Below are 13,090 nucleotides of genomic sequence, written 5' to 3' on the forward strand. Positions count from 1 at the left end.
TCTCCCTCTGCCTATGTCTCTGCTTCTCTCTCGATCTCTCGTGAATAAATAAAATCTTTCCAAAAAATAAAATTTAGAGATAGGTAAGGCATTCCAAGGACATCATAGAATGAAAAGTCTTTCTTCATCCCCTATTTCCACTCCCTTGCACCTGCGCCCCACACACCCAGGTAAGCGCCTTCATTAGATTCTTAATGAATCCTTGTAGAGATTCTCTATGCAAGCATGAATTCTTAGGTTTTTCTTTCTTATATAAAGGTTAGTATATTCAACACACCATTCTATACCTTGTATTTTTCAGCTGAAAATGTTTCTTTTTTTTTAAACAGTATTTTTGAAATATGATTGAGATACAAAAGATCACATGCACTTAATATTTACAGTTTGATGAGGATGGATATATGCATACTCATTAACCATTATCACAATGAAGGTGATACACATATCCATCACTTCCAACACTTGTGCACCCTTTTTTGTGGTAAGAGCACTTAATACGAGATTCTCAACACATTTTAAGTGCATAATTCAGTACTGTTGACAATAGGCACTCTGCTGTACAGCAAATCTCTAGAACTAATTCATCCTGCATTAATGAAAACTTAATACCAGTTGAACCATGGTTCTCCATTTCTCCTTCCCTCTGATCCCATTCAGAATGGTGATCACCATTCTATTCTCTGCTTCTGTGAACATATTTTAGTCATATTTATATCTGACTTTATATATATATATATATAATATACATGTGTATGTATATGTATTTAGTTATGTATATGTGTATGTATATGTATTTAGTTCGTTTTTGTGTATGGTGTAAAATACACATATTTTACAATTTCATTCTTGGGGGTGCAATTTCATTCTTTTATATGTGAGGTATCTGATTGTTTTCAACGCCATTTGTTGAGAAGACTGTCCTTTCCCCATTGTGTGTTCTTGGTACCCTTGTCAAAGATTAGTTGGCCGTATTTATGTGGGTTTAATTCTGGGCTCTCTATTGTGTTCCATTAGTTTGTGTGCCTGTTTTTAATGCTAGTACCATTCTCTTTCAATTACTATAGCTTTGTAATATATTTTGAAATCAGGAAGTGTGATGCCTCTAGCTTTGTTCTTTTTTCTTGATATTGCTTTGCCTATTTGGTGTCTTCAGTGATTCCATATGAAGTTTAGGATTGTTTTCTCTATTTTTAAAAATACCATTGGGATTTTGATGAGGATAGCATTGAATCTGTAGATTGCTTTGGGTAGTATGAATATTTTAACAATATTAAGTCTTCCTGTCCTGGAAAATGGGATGCCTTTCCATTTATTTGTGTCTTTAATTTTTTTCATGGATGCTTTGTACTTTTCTGTGTGTAAACCTTTCACCTCCTTGGTTAAATTTATTTCTAAGTATTATTCTTTCTGATGCTATTGTAAATGTGATTATTTTCTTAATTTCCTTTTTATTTATTTTATTTTATTTTATTTATGAGAGACAGAGAGAGAGAGAGAGAGAGAGAGAGAGAGGCAGAGACACAGGCAGAGTGAGAAGCAGGCTCCATGCAGCGAGCCTGATGCGGTACTTGATCCCAGGTCTCCAGGACCATACCCTGGGCTGAAGGCGGTGCTAAACTGCTGAGCCACCCGGGCTGCCCCTAATTTCCTTTTTAGATATTTCGTTGTTAGTGTATAGAAATGCAACTGATTTTTGTATGTTGATTTTGTATCCTTCAACTTTACTGTATTCATTCTGGTTCTTTGTGTGTGTGTGTGTGTGTGTGTGTGTAATCTTTAGGATTTTTTCATAAAAGATCATGTCATCTAAAGCAGAGATAATTTTACTTTCTTCATTTCCAGTGGCTTTTTTTTTTTCTTGCCTAAATACTCTTTGACTTCCAGTACTATGTTGAATACAAGTGTCAAGAGTGGCTTGTTCCTGGTCTTAGAGGAAAAGCTTTCAGTTTCATCATTGCATATGACATTAGCTGTGGGTTTGTCATATAGGGACTTTGTTATGTTGAGGTAAATTCCTTTTATATCTAGTTTGTTTAGAGTTTTTATCATGAAAGAGTGTTGGATTTTGTTGAATCCTTTTTCTCCATCTTTTGAGATGGTCATGTGGTTTTTATGCTTCATTCTGTTAATATAGTCTGTCACATTAATTAATTTACTGTGTCCCAGGAATAAATCCCACTTGGTGATGTTAGATGATCCTTTTCATGTGTTATTGAATTCAGTTTGCTAATTTTTTTGAGTATTTTTGCATCTGCATTCATCAGAGATGTTGACCTATAGTTCTCTTTTCTTGCAGTGTTTTGTCTGGCTTTGGTGTCAGGACAATGCTGGCCTCACAAAATGAGGTTAGAAGTATTTCTTCCTCTTAAATGTTTTGGAAGAATTTAGGAAGGATTGTATTCTTTAAAAGTTTAGTATAATTCACCAGTGAAGTCTTCTGTTTCTGGACTTTGATTTGTTGGAAAGTTTTGGATTACTGATTCAATTTTCTTGTACATTATTCATGTCCGTTTAATTTTGTAGTTTCTTCATTATTCAGTCTTGGTAGTTTGTATGTTTCTGTGAACATATACATTTCTTCTAGGTTTGGTGTATAATTACCCATAATAGTCTCTTGTGATCCTTTTGGTTTCTGTATCATCAGTCTTAATGTCTCCTTTTTCATTTATTTTATTTATTTGAATCCTCTTAAGATTTTTAGTAAGTTTAGATAAAGGTTTGTCAGTTTAGTTTATATTTTTATTTTATTTTATTTTTTTTTAAAAAAAGCATCTGGGCAGCCTGGGTGGCTCAACGGCTTAGTGCCGCCTTCAGCTCAGGGTGTGATCTTGGAAACCTGGGATCGAGTCCCATGTCAGGCTCCCTGCATGGGGCCTGCTTCTCCCTCTGCCTGTGTCTCTCTCTCTCTCTCTCTCACTCTCTCTCTCTGTGTCTCTCATGAATAAATAAATAAAATCTTTTTAAAAAGCATCTTATTTTTGTTAATATTTTCTATTGGCTTTTATTCCTTATCTTCCTTATTTGTACCTAATTTATTTTTTGTTTTTTGGTTTTGGTTTTTGCATATCTACTATAGGTTTTTTTGTGTGTGGTTATTGGGGGGTTATATAAATCATAAAATAGTTATAATTGATTATTTTAAGGTGATTACAACATAACTTCAATCTAATACAAAAACTACACATTTTTTACCTCTCTGTTTTCCTACTTGTATTACTGATGTCACACTTTACATGTTTTTAAATTGAGTATCCATTAACAGCTTTTCACATTTATAGTCTCACTGCTTTTGTCTTTTAACTTTTATACTAGAGTTAAAAGTGACTTATACAGCTCCATTACAGTATAATAGTATTCTGTATTTGTGTATATATTTAGCATCTTCAGTAAGTTTTATACTTTCACATGCTTTTGTGTTGTTTTGTGTCCTTTCATTTTAACTTGCAGAACTCTCTACCATTTCTTATGAGGCAGGTCTAGTGATGAAGAACTCACTCAGCTTTTGTTTGTCTGGGAAAGTCTTTATTCCTCTTTCATTTCTGAAGGACAGTTTTGCTAGGTGTATTCTTGGTTGGCTACTTTTTTCTTTCAGTAATTTGAGTATATCATCAATATTTTATTACATTGATATACTAGAAGTTAGTTAATGGGTCCCTATTGTTAGATATGTGACTTGTTTTCAATATTTTGCTTTTATATAACTGTGTAAATGGAGCATTTTGTACGCAGGTATATTGATAGCATTAATTCCTAGAAAAAAATAAATGTAACTGTAATTTTGGAAGATTATGCTAAATTGCTGTCAACACACTTACAATAATTTCTCATGTACTCCTGGCAGGTCTACTCCTTCTCTGGTTTCCCCTGCTTCAGCTAATGGCACCACCATCTATCTGCATGTCATCCTTAAATCCTCTCTCCTTTACTTCCTTATGTAAAGTCAATCACCAAGTCCTATTGTTTTTTTTCCTCCTTGATATGTGCTAGGTTAACCTGTATCTCTCTAAACCCACTGCTCCTGCCTTCATTGTCCTACCTTTGTCTCTCATCTCTCACTTATAACTTCCCTACTGGTCCTCCTGACCCTGGTCGCCCATCTTCCTTGTTTTACAACACATCCAGGCTGATATTTCTTTCTTTCTTTCTTTCTTTCTTTCTTTCTTTCTTTCTTTCTTTCTTATCTTTCTTGAGCAGGAGTACAAGCGGTGGGAGAGGGGCAGAGGGAGAGGGGAAGGGAGGCTCCACTGTGGAGCCTGATGTGGGGTTCAGTCTCATGACCCTGAGATCATGACCTGAGCCAAAATCAAGAGTCAGATGCTTGATTGACTAAGCCACCCAGGATGATATTTCCAAAGCACCAATCTGATATTTTCAGAGTGTTTAAAATAATTATTGCTTAAAATAATTAAATGTTTCCTATTTCCCTTAAAATAAATTCAACTGCATTCTTTACTGTGGATAATAAATTTGCATTTGACTGACACCTGCTCACTTCTCACCTCCTCTTTCCTCACTCCTCTTCCATGCATTTTAAGCTCCAGTCATAGTAAACTTCCATGATCCCCCAAGTGCACTGTGTTTTACTTTGTGTCTAGGACTTTATGCCTACTGTTCCCTGTGCCTAAAACAGTCTCCTCACCACTGCTATCCCCTTTGCTTGACATGTTCCTACTTGTCCTAAGGTATTAGCCTAGGTGATCCTTCATGTGGGGATCTTCCCACCTCTTCAGTCTGCATTAAGTGCAGCTTCCATGTGATGACATCCAGTGTTTGCCTTTACCAGAAACTTTTATCTCCTTTTATTGCAATTGCCTGTTTCTCTCCAAAGCCCTCTCTGAAAATTAAGTTTCTTTTTCTTAAATTAAGTTTCTTGAGGAACTTAGTTCATCCTTATATCCTTAGCCCCGGGATTGAGCCTCACATAGAGTAGGCACTTCAGAAACATTTTTTTGAATGAATGAATGGCTATAGTTGTATTGCATTTCAGAATATAAGATATATTGTCAAAGTTGTACTCAAAAGAAAATTAATAGCTCTAAATATTTTAATTTTAGAATAAGAAAATTAAACTCAGTATCAACTCAGAGACTTAGAAATTTCCATGTCAGCTAGAAATAAAAAGAAATTTCTTTGATTTGACAACTATCAGAAACCAAAAGGAAACATCATGCATCAGGAGGAAGCTTTAGTAATATTTCCTTTAAAGTTGGAAATAAGACAAATATGCCTATTGTAACTATTCTTATTCAGTATTGTTTTATAGACATTAATCAATGCAATGCAATAGTTAGAAATAATAGATATAAATATTGGAAAAAGATACAATTGTCACTATGTATAGATATGATTGTATGCCTTTTATTCTTTTAAATTTTATTAGTTTATTAATTAATTTATTTTTTAGAGAGAGTGTAAATGACAGGGGTAATACAAAGGGAGATTGATAGAGAGAGAATCTTAAGCAGGCTGTATGCCCAGCACACAACCCAATGCAGGGCTCGATCTCGACCCTGAGATCATGACCTGAGCCAAAATGTAGAGTTAAATGTTTAACTGACTGAGCCACCCAGACATCCCTGGTTGTTTACCTTAAAAAAAAGTCAATTGAAAACTATTCCAAATACAGTTGACCCTTGAACAAAACAAATTTGAACTGCATAGGCCTACCTTTAAATGGATTTTTTAAAAATAAATACAGTACAGTCCTTTAAATGCATTTTCTCTTCCTTATGGTTTTCTTAATAACATTTTTTCTAGCTGCAAAAATACAGAATGTAATACATCTAACACACAAAATATATGTAGTTGGCTGTTTAGGTTATTGGTAAGGCTTCTGTTCAACAGCAGGCTGTTAGTAGTTAAGTTTTGGAGGAGTCAAAAGTTACTTATGGAATTCTGACTGTGCCGGGGAGAGGAGTCAGCATCCCTAGCCCCCATATTGTTTAGGGATCCACTGTAACCTGACAATATAAGAGAAATATACAAGTGTTCATAATTTCCCGTAGCTTTATTATTGTCAGCAATAAACGACCATAAGCTATATTTTTTAAAAGTCTGCTTACAAAAAAAAAAAAGAAAGTCTGCTTACTTTGGCAATGAACACTATAAGGTGCTTCAGAATAAATTGATCAAGGAGTGTGCAAGACCTACCTACATTGTGGTTAAAAGATCAGTTCTGGAATAAACCACATGGGTGTGAATCTTGACTCCAGTGTTTACTAACTGGAGACCTTGGGAGATTTCAACTCCTCTATATATATGTGTGTGTTTGTAGAAGAAATAACTGAAAAGACACATGTATGTGTGATTAGCACTTTTCTGGGAATTCGGGTTCCAGCCTAGTATTGCCTTGACCAGCTTTCTCAGCTGTAAGGTGGAGCTAACAAGACCCACTTCCCAGGTCAGGAAACAACTGTGGGAATCAGTGTCACAGCATTCATGGTGCATGCATTTTGCCCACAGTAGGGAGCATTGCAAATGTGATGATAGTGGTGACACCTCTCTTTTGTCAGGAAGCCTCACCAGGCCTGCACCTTCCCTCTAAGCAGAGCACTGCAGGAGGAGAGCACCTCATCAAAACCACTTACCTTACCTAGCTGGATCTCAGGATTTTCTGAGGCTGCCCTCGCTCTTAAGAACCAAGGGAGGTTCCCCTGAGCTTTGCATCTCATATCCCAGCAAAATTCTAAGACTTCTCTAGATTTAGAGGAAGAAATTCTTTTGATTTCTCATGCTCCACTCTGTGTCCAGGGATGTCGCTTATAGTCTCTGCACCTTGCTATGTCAATCCAGACTTGAAACTCAACATGTTGTGTTCCCTGAAAGTATCCTCTTTTACAGCAGTATTAATGAACAAGTTTTTTTCCCTAAAGATTTTATATTTTTTCTGAAGGATGAATGTTTTGTTGCTCCTGCACAGCAAATAAAGATATGCAGTAGATATGTTTGCTTTCCAGAGATTTTTTTTGCAATAACTCAGCACTGAGAACTTCTCTCTGTCTCTGCCTTCATCTCCACCAGCTCTTTTCCAGCCACTCTCCTACTACCCCCACTGAACTTTGTACTTTTTTTCTGCTATAGAGCAAATCCCACCCTCTTTGGCTCCTATTGACTTACTTGCATAAACTAGTCAGATATATAGTAGACCAAAGCCCTTTGCTTTAATGGAGTGCCCTACCTGCTATAGAGGAGCTATACGTATAGAAATAGCCACTTGTCCTATTACATGTAATTAAATCCATTCATTAACTTGTGGTCGAAATGCTAACTGGTATTTGTCATATGGCTCTGTGGCCCTATTCTTAAAGGAATTTGCCTTTGTCATATTTGTTTTTATTCCAAAGGTGTCCCTCAACCTAATATAACTTGGTTGAAGAGAGGAGGATCTCTGAGTGACAATATTTCCTTGCTTTTCAATGGATCCCTGTTGTTGCAGAATGTTTCCCTTGAAAATGAAGGAACCTATGTCTGCACAGCCACCAATGTTCTTGGAAAGGCAGTGGCAGCATCTGTACTCCACGTGCTGGGTAAGTGTCAAATTCTTCTGGCTGAAGTGCTTCCTGTAATATATACAAAGCAGGACCCAGTTTTGTCATTCTGGAGTTGAGGAATAAACAAGATGGATCTTAAATGGTTTAACCATGGCTTCCCTCTCCCCACTTACAACAAGCACTAAGTCTGACATTTTGTCCTACCAGTTCTCCTCATAGAAGGCTGTGACTTTCTTGCTAATACTTCTCTGCCCAGAAAACTACACTGACTTATAAAGTTTTCTGCTCAGAATCAAGACCCTTCAGCTTCTGCCTCTTTATTTGCTTATCTGCTGACCCCAACCCCCATTCCAAGCTAGCAACGAGCTCTGTTGTAGTCAACATGGGTTCCTGCCCTATAATCCAATAGACTCTGCCACGCACATGCTATTTCCATTGAAGTATGGCTTCTGGGCACACTGCTCTCCAAAGAAGATGTGTCCCTCACTGCCTTTCTCTTTGGAAAAATGGAGGGCCAACTTCTGCCTTTTACAGAAGAGTTCCTATCTGGATTTTGTTTGACCTCTTTTCTCTGGTCTTACCATTCAGTATCTGATTAAGTCCTAACACACATTTCTCTCCAGTTGTTTCCTCAGCTAAATTGTAGGTCCTTTAATTATAGACACCATGTGTGATTTGTTTTGCAACTCTGAGGATATAATATAGAATGAGATACATAGTACGTATTCATTAAATACTAATCAACTGAGTCTTAAGACATCGTACAGTTGGATCAGTAGTGTAATTTGGAGAAGCTCATTACCATGTGCCCCTTGGCACAGAGTGACAAGCTCAGTGCTGCTTCTACTATCTGTAGGATAATATGTGGAGTTCAACAGATTCTTGTCACCAAAATAGGTTTTAAATTGTTGAGGTTTTAGGACTCAGTAAGTAATACTCCTCTTTCCCATCAGGATTTGGAACCAATTGAGAATTGATCCCATAAGTCAGTCACATGGACATTAAGGATCATTTATTATTCCTCCTTATAGCTCTAGTACCTAACACAGGTGTATTTAAGTATTAAATCAGTGTTTCACAAATGAATGAAATTGAGTTGTTGGCAGACCTGGCATGACATTATTAGAGAATCCATTGCTGAACCAAGGGACTGATGGAAAAGAGCCTTCCCAATGGCTTTTCTTCCTGTCATTTAGAGGCACCCAGGGACATGAACAGATGGGAGATGCCAATGTGGGCAGTTAGAACAGTTATCATGCATAAAACACTTTGGTGTTCATTAACTCCTCTGATATTTACAATAGCACAGGGTTGGGGGGAAGTTTTAATCCCACTATACAAATAAGGAGACCCCCACAGAAATTTTTCCTAGAGTCTAAATATATAACCTTCTCTTGGAATGTTCTTCATACTACCCCTTGTGGACCATAAGTGCTGACCAGGAAGGCAGTGGTGTACCTCCATTTGACTCTTCCCAAAGATCCCTGTGGTCTTCTAGGATTATGGAATGGAAGATTTTCAACTGATTGAATTGGCCAAGCCTGTCTTATTCTTGAATGCCTCCCCGTGCTCTGAGAAGTGCCAGCCTTATTCCTTGCTTCTGATCTTCTCCACTTATGAAGCTGCATGGTCATCTCAGCTCTGCCCTGCACACCTCTTCCCTCAGAAGTCCCTTCCACTAAGCAGTTCATCATTTTGCTTAACTTGACTGAGGAATCAAGAATGTTTTACATGGCACAGTACATGGCATTCCTCCACTGCCCTGCTCTTATGCTCAGGCTTCATGGCCTTTCTGAAAGCCCACATTCCCCACCACGTGAAGTCCCCTATGAGACATCATCCATTTTCCTGCTGCCAAGGCCCCTCTTGAGTGGAAGAACTCTGCTGTTCTCAGCTGCCTCATCCAGCCCTTTTAGAATTTTGGTGAATCTATTTTTTTTTCATCTTATTAGGCTATAAACCATGAAAACATGCAGAAGTACCACATGTTAGCAAAATTGCTGTAACAGCCTCTGTAGCATGCACACACCCAAACCCACACATAACTCCCAGATCTGTGTGAGCCTGAGCATCCAAGACAGAGCATTTATTTGGAAAGAGCTGACTTCCTAGTAGTTGTCTTTTTTAAAAACACCCAAGTGGGGACAAGAATTGATACTGTTTAACTGGAAAAGAAAGGCTCCTTTCTTCTTTCTTTTTCTTCCTCAGAACAAAGACGTTTGGACAGTAAAAGTGTATTTCCCAAGGACCACAAAAAACATATGCTCCAGGCATCCAACACGGGAACCAACAGTAATGACCCAACAGGAGAACCCCTACCTCCAGGTCAGAGATTTTGACTTTTTAGGGATTTACCATTTGTGAGGCACATGCAGGGAAAAGGATTAAGCTGCAAGACTCCATGTTTTGCACTTCTCAATAAGTAAAACTTTTCCTAGGCATTTGGCCAGCTCTCCCCTTGCCCTCAGTCTTCTGTGGCTCAATTTGTTCCTTCCATATTGAAACATTTTCGAAAAAGAAATCACTCCCAAGGAAGCCTGCAGAGCTCATATCCCAAATGTGCATCATTATTTGTGATAAAATAGGGATTGGCTTTCCAGTTTTAAAACTATTGCCAACTTGGTAAATATTCACAGAGGGAAGATTTGCTAAGAATTCTGGAACCAATTCTTTCATTTTTCTCTTTTCATAAGTTTTTTCCCTATACTTACTAACTTTGTTATGCATCACTGTTTGGTCAGGAGAACATAATCTTAGTATTTCAAGGTTACAAAACTCTTTAGGAGGCCAAGGGAAAGAAGTAGAGTTAAGAAAATCAAAAATGCTGAAATTGCAGGAAACTAGTACTGATGATCTCAGATTCTTGTAGCTCAGAAGTGAGTAAATCACAGAAGGATACAGAGAAGCTACTATTGGACTTCATGCTTTATTATATGTCCTATACAGGAATAATACTGGCTACATCATTTTGATCTTTTAAATCTTGAACAAATGCCTCTCCTTTGTAGAACATATCCCAAAGGATAACTTTGTAGGTAGAGAGTCTAGAAATGTAGTTCCTAGGCCCCCACCTTCTCAGAAGCAGAGAGAGCATGAAGAGGAAAATAGTATTGGACCACCAATCAAACAGTCCAGCTTGTGTTATTTATGACATTATTCCCCAGGAGTATTTATATATTTCTTCTCCTCTTTCAGATATAATACTACCATTATGAAATGCACTATAATCCATTCATCATTCAGCATTTGTCTTAGTCTATTTTGGCTGTTAAAACAAAAACCATAGACTGGGTAGCTTATAAACAGCAGACATTTATTGCTCCAAATTCTGGAGGCTGCAAAGCCCAAGATCAAGGCACAAGCAGATCAAGTGTCTGATGAGAGGCCACTTGCTCGTTCACAGATGGCCATCTTTTCACTGTTTCCTCACATGGCAGGAGTGAAGAAGATCCCTGGGTTCTCTCTTGTAAGGGCACTAATCCCATTCATGGGGGCTCCACCCTCATGACCTTATTACCTCCTGAAGGCCCCACGTCCTAGGACCATTTTGTTGGAATTTGGGATTTGACATCTGAATTTTGGATAGACACAAGTGTTTGCCTGGCACTTACTTTTGCCAGGCTGGGGTACAGAGATGACCTGGCCCTTGGAACACTCATAGTCTAGAGAGACAGGCAGGCATGTAAATAGGTATTTTGACAAGTGCTGTAATAGAAAGATGACCAACTACACTGGCACCACTGAGAAAGGGGCCCTAACTCTGGAGAAGACAACCAAGTTTTTGCACAGGCCATGATGTTTGTTCTGGGATGAGGAAGAACAACATTCCAGGCAGAGACAGATGTGCAAAGGCAGATAGGAATTCCATGTGGAAGGGAACATGAGATCAAGGAACTCCTTCAAATCAATTAATTTAAAAATTAGGTATTTATGAGGCTGAAAGTGCTGGAAAGTTGAAATCTTTGGAATATTTAAACATTTGGTTTATTAATACTACCTACCTTGTTTGACCACCTCCTACACACATACATACACACACATACACATGTATACATTCTGGAATATGCCAGCCCTTCAATGGATCCTTACCTTAACATTTCAAAGAGACTCGTTTATTAATTTAACAAATACTGCTTGAGTACCTAATATATAACATGCACTGTCTGGCAGTGGACAGGACAGAAGAGCTCCCCACTGTCATGGACTTGGCATCCCAGTAGGAAAGATGGACAATAAACAAGGAAACATATATTTCCCTGTGGTAAGTGCTTTGAAGGAAACAAAATAGGGTGATAACACGGTGCTTGCCACCTTGGAGAAGAAAGTCAGGACCAGCCTTCCAAGGATGTGATACTTGAGCCCAGACTAAACAATAAAGATAGGACCCTCCATACACAAGAATGAGGAAGGAGCATTTCTGGCAGAGGGAATAGTGAGTGCAAGAACCATAAAGTGGCAACAAGCTTAATGTGGTCAAGAAACACAAAGAAAATTCATGTGATGGGGGCACAGTGGAGGAGAGGGAGGAGATATGAAATGAAGTTAGAAGGTTGCTGAGGACCTTTGAAGGTCAAGGTAAAGATTAGAGTTTATTCCTATTCTTCCAGCACCATTTGTTGAAGAGACTGTCTTTTCCCCATTGTATATTCTGACCTACTTTGTTATAGAATAATTGGCCATATAAGCAAGGGTTTATTTCTGTGCTTTCTATTCTGTTCTATTGATCTAGGTGTCTGTTTTTATTCCAGTATCATACAATGCAAAGAATGAAACTGGACCACTTTCTTACACTATACATGAAAATAAACTCAAAATGTACTAAAGATCTAATTGTGAAACCTGAAACCATAAAAATCCTAGAAGAGAGCACAGGCAGTCATCTCTCTGACATTGTCTGTAGAGACATTTTTCTAGATATGTAACCTCGGGCAAGGGAAGCGAAAGCAAAAATAAACTATTAGGACTACATCAAAATAAAAAGCTTCTGCACAGTGAAGGAAACAATCAACAAAACAAAAAGACAACCTACTGAATGGAAGAAGATATTTGTGAATGATACATCTGGGGTTAATATGCAAAATATATAAAGAACTTATACAACTCTACAGCAAGATAACAAATAATCTGATTAAAAATGGGCAGAAGACCTAAACAGACATATTTCCAGAGAAGACATTCAGATGGCCAACAGACACATGAAAAGATGCTCAACATCACTCATAATTAGGAAAATGGAAATCAAAACTACAATGAGGTATCATCACACACCTATCAGAAAGACTAGAATCAAAAAGACAAGAAATGGCAAGTATGGGCGAGGATGTGGAGGAAAAGGAATTTTTGTGTACTATTGATACTAATATTAGTAAATTGGTACAGCCACTATGGAAAACACTATGCAGGTGCCTCAAACACTTAAAAATAGAACTGCCATATGGTCTAGTAATTCTACTCAGGTATCTATCCAAAGAAAATAAAAATACTAATTTGAAAAGTATATGCACCCGTATATTTTTAGCAGCATTATTTACAATAGCCAAGATATGGAAGCAGCCCAAATGCTCATCAATAGATGAATGGATAAAGAAGATGTGATATGT

At 37.6% G+C, this 13,090-nt stretch overlaps 1 protein-coding gene across 2 annotated transcripts in view; it reads left to right on the plus strand.

The window, feature by feature from the left end:
- ADAMTSL3 (ADAMTS like 3) overlaps positions 1–13,090 on the plus strand; it is a 337,319-nt gene that overhangs the window by 304,445 nt on the left and 19,784 nt on the right. The window contains exons 24-25 of one of the 2 annotated variants that reach the window (XM_038532980.1): positions 7,344–7,526; positions 9,699–9,815. In XM_038532980.1, coding sequence (XP_038388908.1) covers positions 7,344–7,526; positions 9,699–9,815 — 300 coding nt within the window. The remainder of the gene's footprint in view (positions 1–7,343; positions 7,527–9,698; positions 9,816–13,090) is intronic. The other variant, XM_038532981.1, reaches the window with a different exon arrangement.

The sequence above is a fragment of the Canis lupus genome, chromosome 3, assembly GCF_011100685.1.
Source record: "Canis lupus familiaris isolate Mischka breed German Shepherd chromosome 3, alternate assembly UU_Cfam_GSD_1.0, whole genome shotgun sequence".
NCBI lineage: Eukaryota > Metazoa > Chordata > Mammalia > Carnivora > Canidae > Canis > Canis lupus.